Source organism: Diorhabda sublineata, chromosome 2, assembly GCF_026230105.1.
Source record: "Diorhabda sublineata isolate icDioSubl1.1 chromosome 2, icDioSubl1.1, whole genome shotgun sequence".
In the NCBI taxonomy this organism is placed as follows: Eukaryota; Metazoa; Arthropoda; class Insecta; order Coleoptera; family Chrysomelidae; genus Diorhabda; species Diorhabda sublineata.
This window is the reverse complement of record NC_079475.1, coordinates 29270357-29294938: the sequence shown is the minus strand read 5'-3', so window position 1 is coordinate 29294938 and position 24582 is coordinate 29270357. Positions and strand designations below refer to the sequence as shown.

At 32.0% G+C, this 24582-nt stretch overlaps 1 protein-coding gene across 1 annotated transcript in view; it reads right to left on the bottom strand.

The window, feature by feature from the left end:
* LOC130440858 (ras-GEF domain-containing family member 1B-like) overlaps positions 1-24582 on the bottom strand; it is a 551095-nt gene that overhangs the window by 308946 nt on the left and 217567 nt on the right. Inside the window, exons 3-4 of the mRNA XM_056774235.1 lie at positions 22919-23052; positions 13121-13214 (exon numbers count right to left, since the gene is read on the bottom strand). Of these exons, the coding sequence (XP_056630213.1) occupies positions 13121-13214; positions 22919-23052 (228 nt within the window). The remainder of the gene's footprint in view (positions 1-13120; positions 13215-22918; positions 23053-24582) is intronic.

Sequence of the window (24582 nt, the reverse complement as noted above, 5' to 3'; positions counted from 1 at the left end):
AGAGCAGCATGTAAATGGATTTGCACTATTGGATGAGAGACAAAGAGTCTTTGGTTGGTCTTTCTCTATCTGTCTCTGCTCGCCATATCTTAAATATACTCCAAAGTAAGTAGTTGTGCAAAAATATTTTTTTGTAGAAGTATCCTGCTTATTTGAATTAATTATTGTAGCTACAGTGAGCTCTTTTAATCAATGAAAAATTCGAGGAACAAAACATACCCATATTAAAGTGATTTGAGTTTGAAATAAGAGTACATAAAAAATAATCAAAATTATGCCGAGAGATTGAGAATTCACTCACAAACAAACCAGACTTGAGAAAAACATGTAATTATAAAAATGTTTATAAGATTCGTTTAAATAATTGACAAAATTTTCTCTTATTTGAAGTTCAAATACACAAGTTTTAATAAAAATTATTATTAAAGTCTATCATCAGGTATTTTTTTCAAATCATATGTCATTATTATCTTGGAAAATAATCGAATTTGGCTTCAATACTATACTACAATATGTGTAAGCCTATCTCTACATGGTATTATCAACCATTTCTCATAATTTTTTATTATGTTTCCATTTCTGCATGTTCAATATTCGTAGGTCTTCTTCTTTGGCTGTTGTTTTTTTCCTCGTGTTTTTTTTTCGTATACTGTACATCTTTTTTTAGTAGCTTATTTTATCGCTTTATTGTTACCCAACTTTTTTCGTATTCCATACATTTTATACGTTACGATCCTACAATTGCCGAAAAAGGGCTATTACATAATTATAATTTACACAAAATACACAGAATTAACAGTAGTTATAAATAAAGCGGAGCAACTAAAAAATAGATGAACTTCGGGTAGAGGTGGGATTAGTACTGAACTAAAAAAAAATTGAACAAATACACTTTTCGTATCATTAGCTTATATTTATACACAATACGTAAATGTTGAAAATATACCCGAAGACTGGATTACAGCTTACATCACATCTAAATATGAAAAGGGGAACAAACTAAAAAGTAACAATTATCGTGAGATATCAGTAACAAGTGCAATAAGCAGGTTGAAGGTATATACAAGAATAATAAGGAACTGATAGAGCAGGAATATACTAATTACAAAGAAGGAGACGTCTCGAGATGGAAAGTCCTGTATAGACAAAGTCTTCTCTTCAAAGCAGTTGATAGAGAAGAAAACAGTAAGAAATAGACCAGTACACCTAATGTTTATAGATTTACTAAAGGTTTACGATAATAAACCAATATCAAAATTTTAGAAAACTCTTGAAAATAGCAATATTAACCATACCTTTACAAGTCTGCAGTAAAACTAGGAAATAAAGTAACGGAATCCTTCACAGTCAACAAAGGCCTGAGACATGGGTGCTGCATCTCACCAACTCTTTTGAAAATATATAATTCAAAAGCTCTAAAAAATTGTAAGAAGAAATGCAAGAAATCCAAATCGACGATGACACCTGTTTATACCGCTTCCAATTTGCAGATGATCAGGTGATATGTGCAAGCGACAGAGATGACTACATGGCACACAAACTAAAGGAAAGTATTTATGTATAGGAGAGGATACATAGACATACAACTAGAAAACAATACAATTAAAGAGATAAGTGAGAACTATGAAGATCTAGAAGCTATTCTGACAAAGATGAACGAAAACGAAAAATGAGGATCTCCAATGCAATGATTAGGAGTACGTTGGTATATAGATCGGAAACGTAGAGAATAAAATATAAGCCACAGAAATAGAAGCCTTAAGAAAAATAGAACGTCAAGGTTAGATCGAAACCAACGACACAATAAAAGAACAAATGAACCTGAAAGAAACAATTATAGAATATTTTGAGGAGGAGTAGTTGATTTGGTACAGGCACGTGCAGAGGATGAAGACGGAAAGATTGCCAAAAAAAAAGATGTAATGGATCCCTCATAAACAGAGGAAGACCAAGATTATTATGTTAAAAAGGATAGAAACATCACTAGAAGCTCAATGTGATGTAATCAGCAACAATGACTGTTAATCCATTTGATTAACAAAATGTTTTTCACTATTACTGTCAACTAAAAATCGGTTCTCGATCTCTCATTCTTCTATCTGTCCCATACACTATGTACTATACTATATACTAATCTTCCCACACATCAGTGCTCTATAATAATAATCTTTTTCCGAATTAGCTATCACAATAATAAGAACAGATAAACTCTGACATTGTAATTTGTAAAGTGGGCAGTTATGGTGCCAACTTTTTCATTATAATAATTGATTAGTTAGTGTTATTGCTGCATTTTTCTTTTTGTAGGTGCCTTATAGCTTCAATGAAAAATAACATTCTTAATATTATTGACATGACAATTATAATCCACTTCAAAATTATGGGGGACGTTTTATAATGTAAGATTGTAACTGATTATTTACGAGATTATTTGAATAGGAAGAAAGGCGAAAGTAAACATGAAATTTGAATAAATCTTTCCTTTGGCTATTAAAGCACTAATATTAACATTGAAAATATGGCTGGAAGTTTTTCTGATAAATTTCTTTCAGAAACGCATTTATCTGTTGTGGTAGTCTTCTCAATGGTGTCAACATGTTGTTCTTTTAGTAGGTACTATTCTATTTTAGGAAATAGCTGTTGGTGAATCTGATGATTAGAGCAAATTTTTATATACATGAAGACTTTTATAAGAAAAAGAAAGGAGTTAACCGGTTTTTCAATCTCCTCTTTTGTACTTTGTTTCGCAAACTTTTCAGTCTACTTTTATGCAATTTTTTTTAATTAAACACCGATAAAGGCTTCTAAGATATCACAATTCAGTCAACAGTGACCAATGAGCAATTCAGCTCTAATTTAATCTAATGGAGTTTGAATATTCAAAGCTAAGGTATACTCATCAGCGTTGCTTAGGTTCTACAGAATTGATTATACTAAAGTTTAACGTGTACACATAAGCTCTGATTTTATACTGAAAACACTAAACTAACTCAAAGGGCTTGTCCCTTTTTTTCTTTCCAGCTCAGTATTATCAAGGAGCTAAATAGCGTCGACATTGCTTGCTTTGATGCATTCCCATAGTTGGATACCATATGTCCATACAGACTTAAGTATCTGCTTAAATCGGCATAAGCTTATTATGTAGAGACAGAGTAGAGTTTATTCCAATTAGCCAGTACATTTTTCTTTACCCCAGTCTAAGTTCTCTTTTCTTTTTAACATGAACGTTCCATCGAAGTTTGGCATTTAAGGTTATTCCAAAGTAATTCGCTAAGTTTGAATGTGGAATCAGGTTATTTATTCTGACTGGAATATGATTTAACCTTTTGTTTATGAAGTTAATATGAACTGAAGTAGCCACGGTATTGTCTTCTAAGTCTGGAAAATCAAATGTGCACAAAAAGTATAGGACAGGTCCTAGAACACTTCCTTATGGTAATTTTCATATACGTATCTTTCCAATATGTATGAATGGAGAATATCTGAATATTGTTTTGGAAGGAAAAACTTTACTTATGCATTGGGCCTTCATGCCAAACCTTATTAAACAATTCTGATACATCAAGAAAGATAGTAGCACAAGACTTCTTCGATAAGCGATTTTGGTCTTCTAAGTTGGAGTTTCTTAAATAGTTTCTACATGCAGTAATAACATCGGTCAGAAAGACGATACTTCAGGTGGTTTTTCTGGCTTGGGTACACATTTCCAAACGGTGGGTATATACTTCAGTATGAATGCATCATTTATTGGGTTAGTTAGCTTAACTATTGCTTTTTTGGGTAGTTGTTTCAAAATTTCTCCAGTAATTAGATTAGATTAGATTTTTCAGGATTGATATTATCTTTAATTTCGGTTATTACTTCTTTAGGAGAGGCAAACTCACAAACCAATGGCTATAATCTTAATGTTCGAATTTGATTAACGAGCTAATTTCAGAGCGAGGTGAGTTGCTGCTCTTCTATTAAAAATTTTGAATTTTTTGATTAGTTTAGAATATATCTATTAAATTGATTAGACAATTATGAGAAGGCCTAACCACTACTATTTCAGCTCCTTTCTTGATTTCAACGTTACCTTAGCGATTTAAAGCATGGATAGTCGCAGGAGCTGATTTTAGAACTATAGCGCGAGTGTGACATCTTTGGAATGCCTTTTTTTCCAAAAATTTCAGCCTAATCAATGCTAAAGGGGCCCGTGCGTTATCATGGAGCACGACCGAGCTTGTTTTGGCGAGTTCGAGTCGCACAATGAACAATGTCGTGGATATCGAATAAAGCGATAACGGTTGAGATATTTTTACTGACATCGGAAGTTTCCAACCATTTCTAATCAATAGTTGTATTTTGTTAATGGTTAACGGATATATACCACCAAGTATAGTTTTGAGGGATTACCAAATTTTAGTGTCTGTCGTGGTGTACAGCACACCAACTCCTTGCAGTCTGGTTTGCATTTGTTTTTATCCCCGGTGAAAGCTTTTGGCACTATCTTTGAGCACACATCGTATATTATACCTTCCTACCTCTAATGAGAAAAAAATGTTTTTTATAGTACAACATAATTAATTTTCTTTGCATTGCTTGATTTCTGCTTTGTTAGTCATCTCTCATCAATTTGTTTTCATCTGTTAATAGTTCCTTGATCAGATCTCTTGGTTTTTTTGAAAGATTTCTTGTGGTGTCCCATACATAATAATTCAGTTTTGTATGAGCCGGCTTAAGAATGTAATTTAGGTATTCTTCTTTATGTAGATATTGTTTTTTTAAGTTCAATGTAGAATTCCTTTTTTTATGTTTTGATTGATTTAACTAATCTATTTGTCATTCATTATTTCCTTTTCACCTGTTTCCGTTTGGTTTTTGTTCTCTTCGTATATTTTTCAATAGTCACTAGGTAAAAGTAAAACCTCAATGATACTGAAAAATGTAGAGTCATTATAAGATTATCTTAGAAAGCACCTAACGCTTTCTACGTTAAAATGTTTTATTAATCACTACCCTTATTTAAAGAGGTTGAAAATTATTTTCTGCGTGTTGTTCTAATTGTATAGACTATGATTTACTTTTATTTTAATGTGATGATTTATCAAAAAAGTGGGGAATTGCACGTCTACTACCTTCCTTTGATACTTTGATGAAAATACCGAGTTTTTTCGATTATGAAACTAAGCAATGCACATGTATCTGCTCGTCCCTTGATATTTGACACAATTAACCACCCGGAATCGGGTAACAAAAACGCTTACCCTGATAACCTGATCAAGATTATGGCACGATTTCATAAAATTTTAGTCGATGATTAGTAAGCTTTCGAAATTTCAAATAATTTAGTTCTTAAGTTTTAACAAATCAACTTACCCAGCGTGCTAATAATGAATTGGATGGTTAATAAACATGTCTAATGTTAACTCCCCAACTTTCTACGATAAGAGCTTTTCTTTTCAATCAATTACTAATTTAATAATGGCTGTCGCAAGAGCAGACAATAATAAAATAAGAACGAGCAATATAAAAACGTTCATAATTTTAATAATAAAACGACTGTAGCTATAGAACATATAGAATTATGCGATTATGACTATTGCTTTAATTATTTTATAGATTATAATAAACTTGAGGTATATACAAGTTGTGCTATTCGCTATTCGAAGAATAAGTTGATTAAGTCGTTTTGGAGGTGCACTCTTCTAAGCAGATGACCTAAATTAAATAAAAAACATTTGAGAGTTACTTTCCTCTATGAACACATTGTATACTATTTGTATTTGGAGAACCGTAAGCATGTAAAGCGAAAGCAACAGAATTGATTTTGCATTAGAAACTGTATCCATAATGAATGTTATTAGCAACATCAACGCACGAATTATAAACAGAGATATTTTAATAGATGTATGTACCCACAATTTATTAATATTAGAAAAATATTTACAGTCATGTTTTTTGTTCCATTTCTTAAAATTTATTATTTCTGCTACTTGCATCTTCTTAAACCAAAAACAAATTATTTGTACTAGATTTCACAATTATTTCAGTGGATTCATTCTATCATACTTTTCAAAACTCTTTTCTATATGTTATCCACCCTTCTTTTGATAGATACTGTCAAACCACCATTATCAGCAAGTCCTCGAGAGTCGTATCATTGGATGATTTTTATTGTATCTTATTGACATTATTTTCACGGAGTAAACATTCAATATCGAAAGTACTGATATATTATATCTTTTAAAAATCTTGAAATAAATAATTATAAGACTTTGATAATCATACAGATTTTTTTGAAATTATCTATCTTGATTCCATCAATTTTTGCAATTTATTAATACTAGGATTTGGCTTCAAACTTTTTTAGTATTATTAGCAGTATTATTATTAGAGTTTTTGATCAAATTACTTAGAAAATCGTTTTTTAAACTCCGTTGAAAGATTACATTTTGAAACACTTTTTCTTTTTTATGCTTCTGATGCTTCAGAGTAGCGAATTACAATCGATTATCATTGTAATTTATTTGTCCCATCGAGAAGTGTTCACCAGATCACCAGTTGAGTTAAATAATCCGACTAGATGTTTTTTTCCATTTCCTTGAAACAGCAGGTTAAAACAAGGTTAACCTTATTCGGGCAAACCTGACGAGGTCTACGCTGGGAGCGCATCTGGATACCCCTGTTTGAAATAAATTAATTTTCTATCAGGTTTTCCTGATTATGTCTATATAATGAATCTCTTAGGACCACCTTGTTGAAAAGAGAAATATTCCTTATCAGCTTATCCCGACGAGGTCCACATTAACATTAGGTTGACCCGTTTGAAAAATTTATTTTACTTTGGATTTTCCTGGTCATGTTCAAGCAAGGAATTACTAAGGAAGTAAGGATTACCTTACTAAAATAAAGTATATTTCTTATAAGGATATCCTAACGAGTTTCACTATAGGATCGAATTAGGTTGACCCCTTTAAAAAAGAAATTGTTTTTCTTCAGGTCTTCTGATCATGTCCGAACAAGAAAACAAGGGTTTACTTTACTGGAAAAATAATATTTTTTCAAGAAATTTAGATAAATCAATTCTTACCGAATATTTCTATTATAAAATCACTCATTATAAACCATGTAATTGGAACCTCCTATGGATTTCAATACAAGAATACTCTCATTTTATCTTAGAAATTGCTTATTCATTTAGCTCTGGACATCAAACTAAAGTGTAAACTACTTCAAAAGACGAAGTTCGTTAATAATATAAAGAGAATATGATATCAATCTAAACCAGATCTAAATCTTTGCGTGAATAGAAATGTCTGAGTATAGTTAACATCATAATATATAATATATCGCTTCTATTATATTCTATCAGTGTTTATATGGAAAGCGTTCGGATCTGGAGAACGTTATCTCCCATTGGTTTACATTCAGTTGTACACATTACTATTGTGAAATGTCGCCGCTTATAATTTATTTGTGACTCAAAGTGTATAGTATTGTGTTTGCCAATTGTTTCTATGACATAACCAAGTTCATTTATACAAAAAAATGTGAAAAACCTTGTAGCATGAGTGGATTTTTAATTCATTATACATTTATTCATGTGATGCAAATGTGGAAAGTAACCTAAAGAAACATTGAAATAAAGAAAAAGTTACATTCAAACATTATTACGGTATAATATTTACGGAAGATCCTCATATGTCGACACGGAAAATATCAAAACAAACCGACAGAAGTCGTATTTTCGTCCAAAAAATTCTATCTGAGAACAAAATGGATCCTTACCGTATACAGCGAATGCAGGAGCTATTGGATGATTATGAAAAGCGGTTAACCTTCTATAGTGGGCTTAAGAACAAATTCAGCAAAACAAAAAATTATTATTTGCCGATGAAGCAACATTTCATAAAAATGGGTTTGTTAATAGATACACAATTGCCATTATTATGCAATAGATCAACCGCATTGTATACGGACTATCAGTCAAACAAGTTGGTCATTAAATGTATGGGGTGGAATAATTGGGAATCATGTCATAGGCCTATGTTTCTCTGACGTTAATCGGCAAGTTTATTTAAATTTCCTACAAAACGAATTACTTCAACTACTTCAGCAATTACCTGCTCGTGATTGGCGGCGAATGTAGTACCTACATGACAGTGCACCAGTTCCCCATAATAATGAATTTCCCGGATAATGGATAGGTAGAGGAGGACCCCATAAATGGCCACCTCGTTCACCGGACCTTACAAAAATGGATTTTTTTGGTGGGGTTACGTCAAAGAACAAGTGTACAAAACACCCGCGACTATTAAGGAAGACATGAAGAATAGAATTAAGGAGGTTTTCTGAACTGCTGATGTTGATATGTTACATGGTGCTAGTAGAGCTTTTGAAGATCGCATACATTATTTTATGGAAGTAAATGATGGTCATATTGAACATTTAATAAAATAATTATCTAAAGTTTTTAGATCTTTCTTATTTGTTGGTAATTATTTCTGTTTAATTTGTTTATTTTGAGCTTTGTGGATACCCTTTATTACAGTTTTTAAAGGTATCAAATTACTGGTTTGATTTTGTCACAAAAACTAGAAGTATTTTAAATGTCACATTCAGTGTTTACTTGTTAAAAAGGTGAATATTTTTAAATCATAAAACCAAAAATGCAATTTTCTTAAAAACAGTCAATTTTATAGTGTACATTATCAGACATAATTTGAAAGGATAAAATAGTTTTATAAAATGGTAGAATAATATACTGGATGTTCCATTCAAAAAAATGAAGTTTTTTCTAATTGAAATTTCCTGAATTAATGCTTATCTACAAAACACCCCTAACCCCAAACGAAACTTCTATTCTGTTCAGACATTTTAGCCATCTTTTATCTTCGTACTTACCAAACAAGTTTAGCTACTTCTCACTAATAATGTTTACTAGGCAGCATTTATAGTGCACCAATTTTTGTCACATCTTCATATTTTCGCTCCAACTTAGCAACGTCACAATTTATGGGAAAAGAAAAGATAGGGCTAGATGCAGAATTTCACGCTAAATTCGATGATAAACAAATATACTTTACTTCATAATGTCACGCTTAGGCTTAACACCCTGTATACCTCAAAATATTTTAGAAATGTGTATCTGTGCAAATATAACAACTTTTATTTAAATTTTTTTTGCATATTTTATCTTAAGTAAGTTATTGCACTTCCACACACTAATGGGCCACCCCGTAGATGTGTGTTGGTGACCGAGCTATAACTGTGGAAATATAAAATGAGCATAGCGTGACTTGCTTAGACCTGTCGCTCATATAAATAATAACGGCTCGTGTCTACAGAGAGGGAAAATATACAGTTTTTTTAGTTTTTCTTAAAGTGATGGCTGGTACAAGCAAAGAAAATTTTTTCTCGCCATTAAAATTTTGTATATCATAGTACAAATTACTATTTTATAACAAATTAAAAAATGAAATAAACAAAAAAAAAATAATTCAAGTGTTGTGATCATAAAAGAGTTTGTCGAAACAACTGATGCTATAACAAAACTACTGTTTTATGGTTTTGAGAATTATTCAGAATTTGACATTTCGGAAGAAGAGACCTTGTTTATGATTAGTTTTATTTTGTTTATCTAAAAATGTTATCAAAATGATGTTTATTGGTTTCATTTTGAATATTTTTTGCTTGTGCGAACCTCTCACTTCCATAGAAACCAGAACGAAAATCTAATCAGGAATATGTTAGGAAATCGTTATTAGAGTAGTCTAGGCAATCCTTATAAGGACCATGTAAGGTAATCCTGATAAGAATCTTATGAGGCAATCCTGATAAAGATCTCATGAGACAATCCTGATCAGGACTGTAAAAGGTAATCCTGATAAGGACCATATAGGGTCAACCTCATTACTTATTTGTGTTACATCTTCATCCGGTTCTTGACAGGTTATCCTGACCTATACATTACCAGATTGCAGAGTTACCTATTAAGGTGTTTGTCGGGTCCTTACAAAAAATTCTAGATGTGATTATTGCACTTTAATTACCCCTCTCCAAGCATTCTGGTGCATTTCAATTGTATTAGAAATGAAAGAAATTTTTCTGGCCAAGCACCTACATTTTCATTCTGTAGAGCAGTTACAATTAACGATTCAATTATAGAGTAACAAAAAGAAAGTGAAAACCATATGAATTTTGGTAATTATCGATAGTATTATCATAATTTTAATGGCAAATATGCAATATTTTTATTTTCATTTTAAATAATTTCATATAGAATAGACTAAACATATTGTGATTTATTGGAAAAATTCAATTTCAAATTGATCGCTCCAATATTCGCGCGAAAACGGACCTATGGATTCATTTCATCCTTCCTGTCGGTCACCGTTCGTACTTGTTTGTCGATGGCTTTCATATCTTTGCTTATTTTTTCGAATTTTGAGATACTTTTCTGTGAAAATTCGATCTATGAACATCAAGTGATCACACCAATACCAATAATATTACGACAAAAAGCCGTGTTGACTAATGTTTTGTGAAAAAGTGTCCATCTACTTCTACAATGTTGCCAATGAAAAAAATGTGGATTGAAGCTGCGAAGAAAAATGACAATGACTTTGATACTTCGAAGATCACTGACGGAAGTTGGCGAAGTAATTTGTCATAACATATTTTTAATCTTTCATTTGAAAAGCGACGTCAAAAATTGGGCAAAGCTGTGGAGGAACTATTCTGAAAAAAGATGTGGTACCTCATATTTTTGAATGCCAAAATAGAAGAATACCACTGAAATCTAGATCGCTAACAATGAAAAGGAGAAAAACGTCTAACACACAGAAACAAACACATTGAAATATAAAGTTATAAAGCTGAACAACTTACAGTAGAAATGAAAATACCTCGAATGACTGTAGCATTATCAGCCAAGCAAGCTAGAGATTGTAAAACATCTCTAATAAAACTATATATGTATAAAATAATTTATTACAGTAACTGTAGTAGTTATAATGTGTTCTAAGTGGATTTAAACAGTAAGGCAAAGAAAGTTATGTGAGATAACCAAGCGTCGTCGAATCTTTATCATTTTTGCTCAGTTTGCAAGTTTCATAACAGGAGTGACGCCACTGAATGCTGACTGGTGCTTTGGAATACATTTTTAATTCGTAATTGTTGTTAAAAATCAACATTATGTGAAATAAAAATATTGCAGCTGGCCCTTCTTTTATATTTCTTATATTTTATTTATGAAATTTTCATAAATATTTTATTAGCATCATCCCTACTATTCTGTGCACTTTTCTAGGAACATAAAGTTTAACATAAATAAACAACTTTTCAGGGAAGACAAACAAGTTTTTTGTTGTTGCCCACAATTTTCTGATACATTTTGTAGGCATATTGCTTAAAGAAATACATCGTATTGCACTCGTGATTTCCGTTCTTTTGAATAATGGCAACAAAGCGTAAAATGAAAATGACTTCAACCTTGTAGATAATCCTTGTGGATAATCGCTCAGTTGTTTCTATGTGTCATTCATTTATCTTTTATAATTAAGACGAATAAGAACCTCAAAAGACGGCATAAATGTATTATGGGAAAGTATAAGACATGCATAAAATGAAGTATGAACAATAATAATAAGCGTAAAGTTTAACGAATTGTCAAGTAAGATGTACATGTGATTTTTCATTCAGTATTTTATTCGTATGTGAAACTCATTTCTAATAAAAAGGCTGGTGATTTTTTAATAGAAATTTTTTCGTTATATTCCCAAATTAACCTGATTTTAACCATAAAACCAATAGAAACTCTCATTTTATAAGCAACTTTTTCTTCAGCGAAATTTCACCATAATTTTAGCTATTAGTAGATTAGAAAAGACTAAAATGCAATAACGACCTACCCTAGCTGCCTATCTGCTTATAACTTTCAAACAGCTAATGGCACGAAATGTGCAATTTTTTCTGAAATGTTTCATTTTTCCTCAAGGTACGAAGGACAATGTGTTATACTGATGATATAGGTATAAAGGTATAATCTTTGATTCTTAAACAACCGCACATTTATAAAGAATAATTTTAATATAAAAACTCATCAGTATGAGTAAAATTACTTCTTACAAATCAGAATGGCAATCAAGATGAACTGTTGCAACCAATAGTCACAAGTGGCTCGATTATTTTATCAGTAGTACTGTACTGTCCACATTTTTTCTTCTTCTTTAATCGCTGCCTTTTCTCAGTTTTCAGGATTACCATTTTGATTAACATCACTCATTTCAAAAGAATCATTTTTTATTGAATACACTGTTTACATTTAGTCTCTGAAGACGATAACTTGGTTATTAAAAAGCGCGTCAGTGTAATTGTGAATGTTGGTGTAGTGGTAGTGTAAACATGAATATCACCAACGATTCCAAACATTCCAACTTAGTTATATCCATACCTGTTTAATCAGGTTTAGTTCGCAATGATATGTGGAGATTTAACAACCTCCATTCCACGTTTATTTTCAATTTTTTAAATTTCATATTTTTAACATTTTTTTTATGAAGGTAACACAATGCTGTATGCTTTGTGCTTCTTTTCTCACAGAATCGGGAGGGAACTTAGTATTCTTTGAATGTATCCGATTCTGTAAATATTTTTTCAACCACTTGACTGTGAGCAAATTTTTTAAAAATCTCGAGTGATAACTCGCATTATCCATTACTAGTCAATAAATCAAAGCTGTTTGAACTGCCAATGTGTACTATTATCAGTTTGTGCCCCTTTAGTTTTAGTGGATTTGAACCAGTAGATAGATCATTTGAAAAAGCCAGTCGTTGACAGTTTCATCTCATGTCTCTGGACCATTTGATGTTATTGCTGATCATGAACCGTATGTAACATTGATATGGCACAGCATTATGGAACATCCGGTAAGATAGTAAATCATTTTAAAATTTGAAGACTAATAATGACTATAATCCCTCAAATTTTCAAATTGATATCATAAAGGGTCAAGGAGGCAATGAACTTTATTACACTATTACTATCAATCTCCCTGTATATTAGAACATATATATATATATATATATATATATATATATATATATATATATATATATATATATATATTTGCACTTACTTTTCCTGAACCTCTCGTATTTGCTAACAACAGCGCTCCTAGTGCATGTTCGCGGTATTCCTTGTCCAAGAGATCGTGCTGCGCCTGAATACGTCTGAAAAAAGAAAGTTCGATAGTTTAGAAGCTCGTTCATAGATGGCAAAACAATTACTATTCAGCTATTTTATTATGCTTTATATATTTATAAAGCTTATGAATACATATTTATTGATTCTCAATAAAAGATAAATATAAAAGTGTATAAATAATAAATGAGTTTATTTCCAGAATAATAAAAATATTAGAGGACTTTAGTTATAAATGTACATTAATAAAAGATAATTGGAAATTACCAGATAACCAAGTAAAATCCATTTTATTGAGGTAGAACAGAAATAGTGTTCTTTAAATAGTTTTTTTCGTTCCCATTATACATCTTTTGACAGAATGAAGAACATTTATATGAATTCATAATATAAGAATATTGTAAAAATTGTAATTTCAATTATTTTTCTTTGAAAATTAACTTTAATAAATGTAACACCGAACTACGGAGTTTTATACAAATATGTCAATAATTTCATATAAAGGTTAGATTAGGTTAGGTTAGGTTTTTTTTAAATTGATTTAATGAATCCATTAGTCCATACAGAGAGTTGTTTGTTTTATATAAGAATATATATAAATTCAGTAAATCTAGGTAGCCTAAAGGGACTTTCTTATAAGGTCAAAATATTGTATTTAATGAATGTTATAAATTGTTTGACATTGTCGAAGGCTTTTATCACTGCATCATACTACCACTCATCAAAACTAGCCTTTTTCTCTTCATCTCTTCTGTTTATGCCCTTTCGAGCGTCACAGACTATTTTTTCAAAAACGTAAAAGTGATGATATTATAAGTAATGAGAGTTTTTCTCCAAAATTACTATTTACAAGTGTTGTATTCTTCCCCGCGCTCCAAAACTCAAGTAAACGTAGCTAAGGTGACCGTACCTTTCATACTGCTAGAGAAAGGAAAGCGCTTACAGTAATAAATGAGATTGTGCCAAGTCGAAAAGGGAAGTCGTTCTGCCGTCCTCATAGAAGCAAGAAGACAACCAAAGAATACCGTTGTAAGTAGAAATATCCTTCTCCCAACCGGAATCCGAATCAGCGGATTGGTAGCCGTCTTAATATTAGGAAGAGAGAAGGCAGTTTTCGAAGAACCAGCAGCCCGTCCACATTTCAGTCCACCACGAAGACAAGACTGGGGGTAGAATAAGTGTACGAAATTTTACCAAGTCCCTAACCTAACCTAAATGGGAGAAACCCAGGTAGGCCGATATAACACACTGAATAGTGCGAGGTAGGTCAGTAATAGTATCTGCAAGAACCACCAAAGACCGTACCGGACCGCTCGGGTTAGAATTCGAGATGAGTTTGTGATTAGCATTTATGTTGTTCCCAATCGCCGAGCTTTAGGCTTCGAGGGCGCTGAGTATTCATATCTCAGTGGTGGTCGTGTTAGTGACAGCCATCCGATTATATCGAGGGTAAGGAAACTGCTTCTAGAGGCAATGACTATTCACACTGCCACACACCTGCTTCATGAGTAACAGTTATTTTCCAAAAAATGTAACTCGTTGTTTATCTAAAAACTATCGAGGTTAAGCCAGTTTTGCTGGGAAATCCTCTACTTCCATGACATGCATTTTCTGGATGTGAAGAGGGTAAAGAAATTGTCCCTGGAGAATCAATCCTATAAATAGTTGTTGTTGATACTAGGCATATTTTTTAAATAAGTACCGTTTTGGAATTAAAAAAAGAAGTGCAAAGATATCGTAATAATTTTATTTTAACGTTAATCTACTTTTCTACATAACTTCCGTGAATATTGATGCACTTGTCATAACGTGGCATCAGTTTTTGAATACCTTCCACATAAAATTCTGCCGCCTGACTTGTTAACCACTGTATCACAACTGTTTTGACTTCGTTATCGTCTTGAAGACGCTGACCGCCCAGGTGTTCCTTCAAGTGCAGGAACAAATGGTAGTCGCTGGGCGCTAGATCAGGGCTGTAGGGAGGATGATCTAGAGTTTCCCATTGAAAAGATTTGATGAGATCTTTGGTCCGATTAGCCACATGTGGACGGGATTGTCATGTAACAAAACGATGCCCTTACTCAACTTGCCACGTCTTTGTTCTGGATTGCACGACGCAGATTGTTCAATGTCTCACAATAAGACGCTGCATTTATTGTCTCATTACAAGGCCGAAACTCCACTAGCAATACTCCTTTTCTATCCCATAAAACTTTGCACATGATTTTCCGGGCAGAAATTGTTTGCTTAAACTTCACTTTTTTGGGTGATGATGAATGCCGCCATTCCATGGATTGTTGCTTCTTCTCCACAGATCTCGCGATGAATATCGATCGGTTTTACACCTTTAGCACTAATAAATCGTATAACAGCCCGTACTTCACGATCGGCGGGACGATTGTCGGAGGCAACTTAAACACTCACATGTGCGGAATGCCGACCTTGGGGTTGCGGTCGTGGAATCGCAAAACGGTACTTACTTAAAAAATATGCCTCGTACGTTAAATTGTAGTGACATTTTGCGTACGCTAGACAAAACTGTTTTTCGTAAGCTGCAGCATATTCAATAAAGGTAAATTCTACCATATTGAAACTTTAAATAATGATGTGATAATTATTAATGACAGGCCTTCAGATAGTAGTGAATAAAATTATTTATTCCGTCAACCATACTACATGGAAAAACGTAATCATCCATTAAAAATTCATAATATTCGAATGTATAATTTAGAAAATATACTTGAATAACAGTTCTAATTTCGCAACTTTAAAGGCCTATATCTCATAAACGAGGGGCCGTATTTTATGACACAGCATTAATTTCATGTTATCTACTCACTCCGGAATTATTTTTATCAAGTCCCGGAATACCCTGTATATCTGTGACTGTGCTTGAGATACAATGACAAATATACTCGTATGCTTATGACAAAGATGATTCCAAGAAAACTACACATGAAAAGTTCGTGACCTTTTATGAACAACACTTTTTAATAAATTTGATTAACTTCTGCAATGACTCTCACTGCTACAAGCTAATTTGATATTTTAAGTCTTTCTTTTTTTCAATTTGCATTAGTATGGTATAATCTTCGCACGATCGTATTCTTACCAAACTAAAAAAAAATTGAAATAGTCATTATGAAGATTTATTTACAAAGTGTTATTTTATATTCTTAAACATCCTGTATTACAATAACCCTCAGTGTTCTTAAAATTAACAGAATTAAAAAACAGATTCATCCCAATATTATGTATTGAGCACTTTATTTCTGTTTTGTGTCTTTTGTTCTTCTTTCAGGCATAGTTTCAGCTATTTATGCTTCTCGATTTGCATTTAAATGATTTATATTTACCAATGTTCTTAATTTACAAAAGTTTCTAAGTATTTTTAATGTCCTGGATCAAAGCCATGAAGCCCAGGTCACGTTTTCAGAAACTTGTCACAAAGATACTTGATGAACTATTTCTCCCACATCTTAATTTTCGAAAGTCATTCATTATTTAGCTTAATAAGTAAAACAAATAAGAGTTCTTGTATAGCTGCAAAATACTATCCTCAATTTTCGAATGGAAAATTAGATCATAGTTTTAGTTAACGTCACCAAGACAGTGTATCTTTCTTACGTATTTTATTTATACACAGAACTATTCACTAACACTCATACCAAACTGTTCACTATTACTAACTAACAAACTAATTTATTTAAATACACCGTTTGGTTTACTTTTCACTATGCTGATGTGTTCAATATGACTTTTAATTGTTTACTGACTCCCTCGAACTGTTTTGTATACAGTATCATCACATTCTAGAATCTTGGCCTTCAATTTGACGTGAAAAAACAAAAAAGTCTTCTTAGAAATTTTTTTTATAAAAACAGGCACAAAAACAATGTAAATAGGCCACAAATATATAAATAGACCTTCCAAGAAATACAAAAAATACCCGGCGGATCCATAAAACTTAGATTTGATTAATATAGTAAAAGAGAACCGGCTTGACGCTCTATAAAAGTTGATGAGTTCGTAACTATAGGATAGCTACACGTCCACTGTAATATGTAAAGTGTATTGTGTGGGAAGTATTCTTCGTGGAAGATTCATTGGTGTTTAGCTGCTATGTTGTGTTCTGTTCTATTACTTGGACCTCGGATTTCCCACTTTCTGTCTTGCATTTATTACATAGCTTCAATTATAAAACTTATTGTTTGGTAATAATTTTTCATGAACGTTTTTTTGCAGGCCAGCCAATAAGATTGTTCAAATATTGAAATTATCTTTCTTGTGATATAAATTTGGATTGGTTATAAGATAGGTAAAGCTATATTGACAATGATCAGTGCGTGGTCAGCACGTCAAATCTCAGGCTCAACGTGGCGCGGTATCGTTACTTTTTGTAGAAAAAGCTATATCAGGTATTGTACAGACACAGCATTATCATACTGCATTCAGATTGTTTATATTTGTTTGTTGCGTGATTTTCTTAAACATGTCTGACACAGAGACTAATGATGAGGTTGTTGACATTAGCTGTACTCGGCCTTGCAAAAAGTATAGCTAAATATGGCCGACCGAAAAAAGTATCCATCAAAAAAAAACTAACAATTCAATCGATGATTTTATCAGGAGCGCCATCAGAAGAATTGTGCCTGGATCACACATGGGTAAACGCTGGACATACTGGGGATACTCCAAAACTATGAAACAAAAATGAATTTCCTTATCTGTATTTATTAATTTCTTATTTAATTGTTTAATTGTAAATAATAAGTTATTTGAGCTTCTTCCATGTCTAAAGTCACATTGTGAGCCCTCTAAAATTTGATTTAAATAGAAGGTTGTTTCTAAAAATATTTCTTACTATTCTCTATTATTGCGTTGATTCAGATGATTTCCATATTTATTACAAATCTAGAGAGTTGAATTATCAGCATATTTTATGTTTGGTTTTATACATGTCTGGTTTTATAGGAAAATTTTATTTTAGTGAGTAGCTTTATGGGAATTTGAATAGAAAAAAAAAACGGGAACTATCACGAGGAAATGGATGGGGTCTCTTTAGAAAATTGATATTCGAAAACTAGAAAAAGTGTAATCAAAATGTTCAGGAAAAAGTTGTGGAATATAGGGATTGTTATTGATGTCTAAGTTGAACCCTTATTATAAATATTGACGATAGTGGAAACTCAATCTCATCTGATTGAAAAAAGTAAAAATTCGAATAAAAAATGTGTTCCATATTTTAGTCGTTCACTTCATATCTATTCCAAACTTCAATTATTTATAATTTATATTATTAATCTGTTGTATGAAACCGCAAATTATTTCTTAATTGCGAAGTGCGGTCCTGTTACATGCTCGGCGCTTTCTACCCTGATCACGTGTACTGTGTATGAATATATTTTGGTTTATTGTTTTTCTCCAATAAATAAACTGTAATGAATAAAATTTGATAAAAAAATGTCATAACCACCTATTAATAACTATAATTCAAATAATTTTTTGGAAATTTATAACGAAGCCTTTCTAACTTTTTAGAAGTAATAAGTAAATTTAAACTATCAATAACTTGACTGTACGTAACAAACCGATACATAAAACAAGCGTTTTGTGAAAGTTGAGAATACGTCCAAATTTCTTATTAAAGCTCAAATGTTACAAAATATGTTGATCAGCCTAGCAGATAAGCTAGGGGCTTGGGGGGCTATAGCCCCGGGCCCCAGGTCCAAGTTTTCGAATTCCTTAAGGGAGCCCCGAGCCTTATAAATCTTAATCCGGCCCTGGAATCAGTAATTTTGTTAAGATCACTTCTATATAGATTCTGATAAACTTCGATAATACAATATCATCATTTAGATAGTTGTATAGATTTGGAAAAGACAAAATAGGTTCGTAAATATGCTACTAATTATTGTACATAAATAATCTAACCTTCAAATTTGTTGAAATAGGAAGTAGTTCTAGAAATGATACAATATTATATGAATTGAGTAACGTTTTCAAGCTTCGTTGTTAGTAAATTTATCATTTTCAAATTTGAAATCAGTCTCCATTGTGATACGAATCGTAAAATATTTTGTTTTAGCAAGTCGTTGAGAGATATCGTTGATACATTAAACTGGGTTATAAGTTATTAAGTCAACCTTTCTTCCGGTCAGTGATGTGATCGCGCTTTAATTGGTTTTTTGCATAACGTGACAATGGCTAATAAAAAAACCAGTTTAATGTTTATTTATCTTGAGATAAATAATTAAGTTCTTAAAATGTTACTTCAGGTTTTTAAATACTATCTATGATATGTAAAACTCAAGTAATAATAATATGTAGTTATATATCTATTGGAAGGATGGAATGTAATGTTACCAGTGGCGGCGCAAGACCTAAACTTAATGTGGGCAAGGTACATTTCGCGAGGCCCTCAGATGGTGCAAGAAGGAGAGAATATAAAATAAAAAATCACTTGAAATTAATCAGTTTTTTATTCATTAGTTTCATCCATTCATTAATTATTACTTATACTTCTTTGGACATTAAATAATTGGAGAAACAGAAATTTTCTACTTTTGATTTTACTAAACTTCTTAATGATTGTAATTAGTATCTTTGCTATTAGTATCTTTGCTAATACTGCATAGAAATTTTTTACGGTCAATCGAAAATTTATTTTCGATATTGATTACCTGTAAAATATGATCACCTAATATACAGCAGAGATATTGGGATCCAAAGATTTTCTAATGACGTCACACAAGATAGTAGTCTGGTGCCACACCGCCCACGCTTTATGCCGCCTCTGAATGTTACGAGGGTTAATTGTATCCATTAATTTTTATATATTTTACACTTGCTTCTTTATGTAATAAATGTAAACTGAATATATCTTTGGAAAAATTTGAATTAGTATTTTATATATTTTATTTTGTAGGCAACTTCAGTTTGTGATTCTGTGTTATATAGATTTTGGGAAATTACAAAAAGCACAATTTGGAAGTATACCGTTTTTGAGGGGAAATGGGTGAGGTAGATTACGATGACATAACAATTTGCTTCAATTCAACATGGTTTTTTCGGGATAATGGACATAACTAACATACTAACTGAAAAGATGCTATGATTTAAAAAAAAATAAAAACCTAAACATTATAAATAGAGGTTTAATAGAAATTTCGTTTGTTTTGTACCAAATCCCCATCATAAAATGGATATTGGAATGTAATAAAATTTTTATCCAAATATATATATTGGAAAAGCATGAAAAGAAGAAGCATAAGTGAAAGTTGAAGGGAAAAATATTCCCACTATACACAACATTCGAAAAATAACTCTATGATAGTGTTACTTTTTGTAGAAATAACCATATATAATCTATGATAAAAATATACAGTATGGTACAAATGAAAGAAATAGATTAGTTATTTCATAAACCGGCGATTTTAAGGAAAAATATTGAAACACGTCGATATTTATTGGAAAACAGTTTATGTGAGGCTAATTTTTAAATGGAAATGTGAGTATTGTCTTTTCAATACCTTTTCAGCCATATCAATATATCTGAGTACTTGATGTTTGTATTTGTCTAAAAAATTAATGAACTTTTATTGATACAGTTGTATAATTTATTAAGTACAATGAAACCCAAATTAAGTGCCCAAATTGTTAACCTTTAGCTATAATTCAATGAGAAAGACGTGAACCTTCTCTATAACTTCCGCAGTTAAGGAAACTCACTAGCAACACGCTACGCCACCCCACGCCACGTGTCAAATATATATGCATATATCCATTTAATTCAATACATCTAAGAAATTTAAATCGTACCACGTGGGATGGAGTGGCGTGTGGTGGGCTGAGTGTATACGCAGACAAGTGAATTAAATGGAAAAACATGTGCACACATATTCGACACGTGGCGTGGGGTGGCGTGGCGTGTTGCGCTTTCGACCTTTATCGATGCAACGTATCCGTACTCTTTGAGTTCAATGATATTTTGTTAAAACTTATCAGTACTGTGCTACGAAAAATATGACAATACTTTTTCGAAGAAACCTTAACAGGACCTCGATAATTAGAATTTTTTCTAAACTTCTTGATCCTCGAATTCAACTACTTGATCAACGTCTTTCCAAATCGGTAGATTGGTCGAATAGGAACAATAGAATGACCGCTTGGGTCCCCTGATTTGACTCCTTTTGATTTCTTTTTATGGAGATACTTACGAAATCATATAGTTGTGTATCCATCTCTGCGTGATAGAAAGTTATGGAATTTTTGGTGGATGCTTGAATTATTCCACTAATTATAGAATTGTTTTTGAAATATTGAATTCAATGTATGTAGTGTGGTAAAGTGTGAATATATTATAAGTAAAGTAACGTAGAGAAAAAAATTAATTCGTGATTAATTAGATATTCATTCCAAATTTTATCTTGATAATAAGTTGGGTCTCGTATTTATCACAGAAATAACGTATAATTCACTTCACTTGGCGATTAGTGGTATAATGAACTGTGAACACGAAATCTAATTTTATTCAGACACTTTTCACTATTATTGTTGTTAGTTATTTGTATTCAGCTGTCTATCAATTACGATAGACTCGTAAGCTTGGCCCACTAGATTTTTGGTACCACAAAAAGAATTGGAACGACATATTTAAAATTTATAAGATGATAGTGAATGAAGCCGAAACCATTCATAATAAAAACGATCTTAATAAGATTCTTTGCTAAACTAGAATTACTTAGGAATATTACATGAATTTTCCGTCGTTATATATAAGAGTAGATATCGGAAAATGCGAACATGTTTTTTTGCAGAATTAGTAGAACCAATAGAGATCTTCATAAGTGTTCACATCTACATTCTACAAATTAAAACAAAATTCGGAAATTAAATTAAATACGCTCTGCGTTGCTCTGAACAGTAATGCAAAATGTTGAGTCTTCTTCCAATCATATCTCAGACATGTTAAACTGTATTTGAATCTGATAATCAATATGGCTATTAGAGAACATTAACATCATCTTCTTCGATAAAATTTATAGTTCGACATGCAGTAAAGTGGATTGAACAATATCATCGATATAATGCTCAACTGTTAGTTATACCGCTTAAAATACATACAAATGGTGAGCGAATACCATAAAAAACAGCCTCTCGAACCATTATCTCAACAGTACTGTCTTTAAACAGTAAATCCAATATAACGTCACTCTCCACGGCGGCTTCCTACGGCCAATATGGACACCTAAATAGAATCAAGATTCGTTACCGAATACAGTATTATGCCTTTATGACTTTCAGTGAAGCTTTTATTTGTATTAGCTCTCTAATCAAAGGAAGTACTAGTCGAGGACGATATGGGAATAAAACCAAGGTTGCCACATTTTGTAATTCAATTAGAGACTAATGTAACTATTATTTTGAGTAGCAAGCCTGGCTGCGTTGAGTACAGTCACCAGCTCGGTTTACATGATAAAAGCGTCACTTCCTAGAAGACGGATGTTTACTTTATCCCCTTACAGCTTGTATACTCTTGTTCCAGCCAGCTCACCCATCTATCCATGCGTGTAGTAGATGTCACTAGCTGAAGATAAGCTTACCTCATTTTAGTCTCAAAATATATTTAAAAAAAGAAAACAATCACTGTTAACTAAGCACTAGAAAAAGGAATTAAATTTGTATCTTCGAATTCATATTAATGGAATTTTAAAATAAAATAAAGACTCACGCTATCGCCAGTAGAAGTTCTTGTTTTTGGTGTTCCTTAGCTTTAATCGAACCCCCTTCCTCCAAGGCTTGCTGGAGTTCTTTTTGAAGCACAGTCAATTTTCGTCTTTCTGCTTCTAAAAGTAAACTGGTTACCTACAACAAAAAATTAATATATCGTTAGGAGAGGAAACAATTTTGTTTGGGTCAGGTTTGTTGTCCATTTAACTAATAATAAAGTCATCAACTAATTTTTATAGGATGTTTTCAATTTCTGGGAATAGCAATGACTTACGAGCTTATTATTAATTGTTGAAAATTATGAACACATTGCTAAATAGATCCAAGATTCACAATTATCTCATGAGTATAATCAATTGAATGTGAATCATTTGTGAAAGAGAATTATCAATTAGTACTTCCTTTTTAGGTTAGACTATTTTATGGGTTATAATAAAATGACCATTACTTTATTGATATTATAAACTGATACATATACCTCAAGCTCCTCAACGACAAATTACAAATTACATTACTTCTGGAATCTCACGTTTCCTAATTAAGTTATCTTGACCCACACCCTAAGTCATGAAAAAAAATCGTTTTCTCCTACAATGAATTTACCAGAGCTTCGCTGGAACCAAAATTTATGGATAATTAAGCCTTATTTTCGATCGTTATCCTTCCCTTTACTCATAACACCATTACTTAGAAAGACTTATTATTGACAGGAGGACCAAAATACATGTTTGAAGTAGTTTCAGTTGAATCGTGTTTCTGGAAACCGCTTCTAATTTAGAGGCTGTAATCTTCCATAGGAAAATACCACTCCACTAATTTCACTTAATATCTCCAGCTTCTTCCACTACCTATATTATCCCAAAGCTGTCGTTTGCAAAAATAAAGATCTGCACCAAACTCGAAGACTCAACTATTACCCGAAAAACCTCAATTTACAATTAATTTTCTACTAAATAAAAAAATAAATATATTGATTGGAATACTAGAAATATTCGGAATCTCAAGGATGCGTGATTGAAAATTAAAATTAAGTGAAAATTTCATTAGAAAATAGAAATTTAAATGTGTGATTAAAAATAAAAATTTCTCCAAAAAACGAGTTTTGAGTGATGAAATATTGATTATAATGAAATTTATGTTGATATCTGACGTACACTGGTTACATTTGTAATGAATCCCCTCCAAATGCTTGCAGTCGCCTCGTAATGTTTTTGGAGATTAAAACGGCTTCCTTATGTCGTTGAATGAGTGCATCAGATAAAGATATTCTGTAAATAGCTGCCCTAGCGGAAAGAAGAAGAACTTTTGAATACAGCCAAATAGGATATCTATATTAATAAAGACAGCTTCAACTATGAGGAAGGATTTATCAACTGATTTGGTGTGCCTTTGGAAGTCAACAGTGATCAAGGGTGAAACTTTGACTGCCATGTATTCCAGGAAATTAGTGAACAGCTGAAAATGAAGGAGATGTATTACATCCAGAATCAAATCAAGTGGTCGAGAGAATTGGCAGATATCTGTTCAAAGTAGTTTCCTGCCACCATAGAGATTGGGATCCATGTCTATTCTAATTGAAACGGCTTATCGATCTGCTATTAATGAGTCCACCGGTGAAATTCTGTTTAGACAGACATGAAACGAGGTGTCCTCGTGAACTAGAAT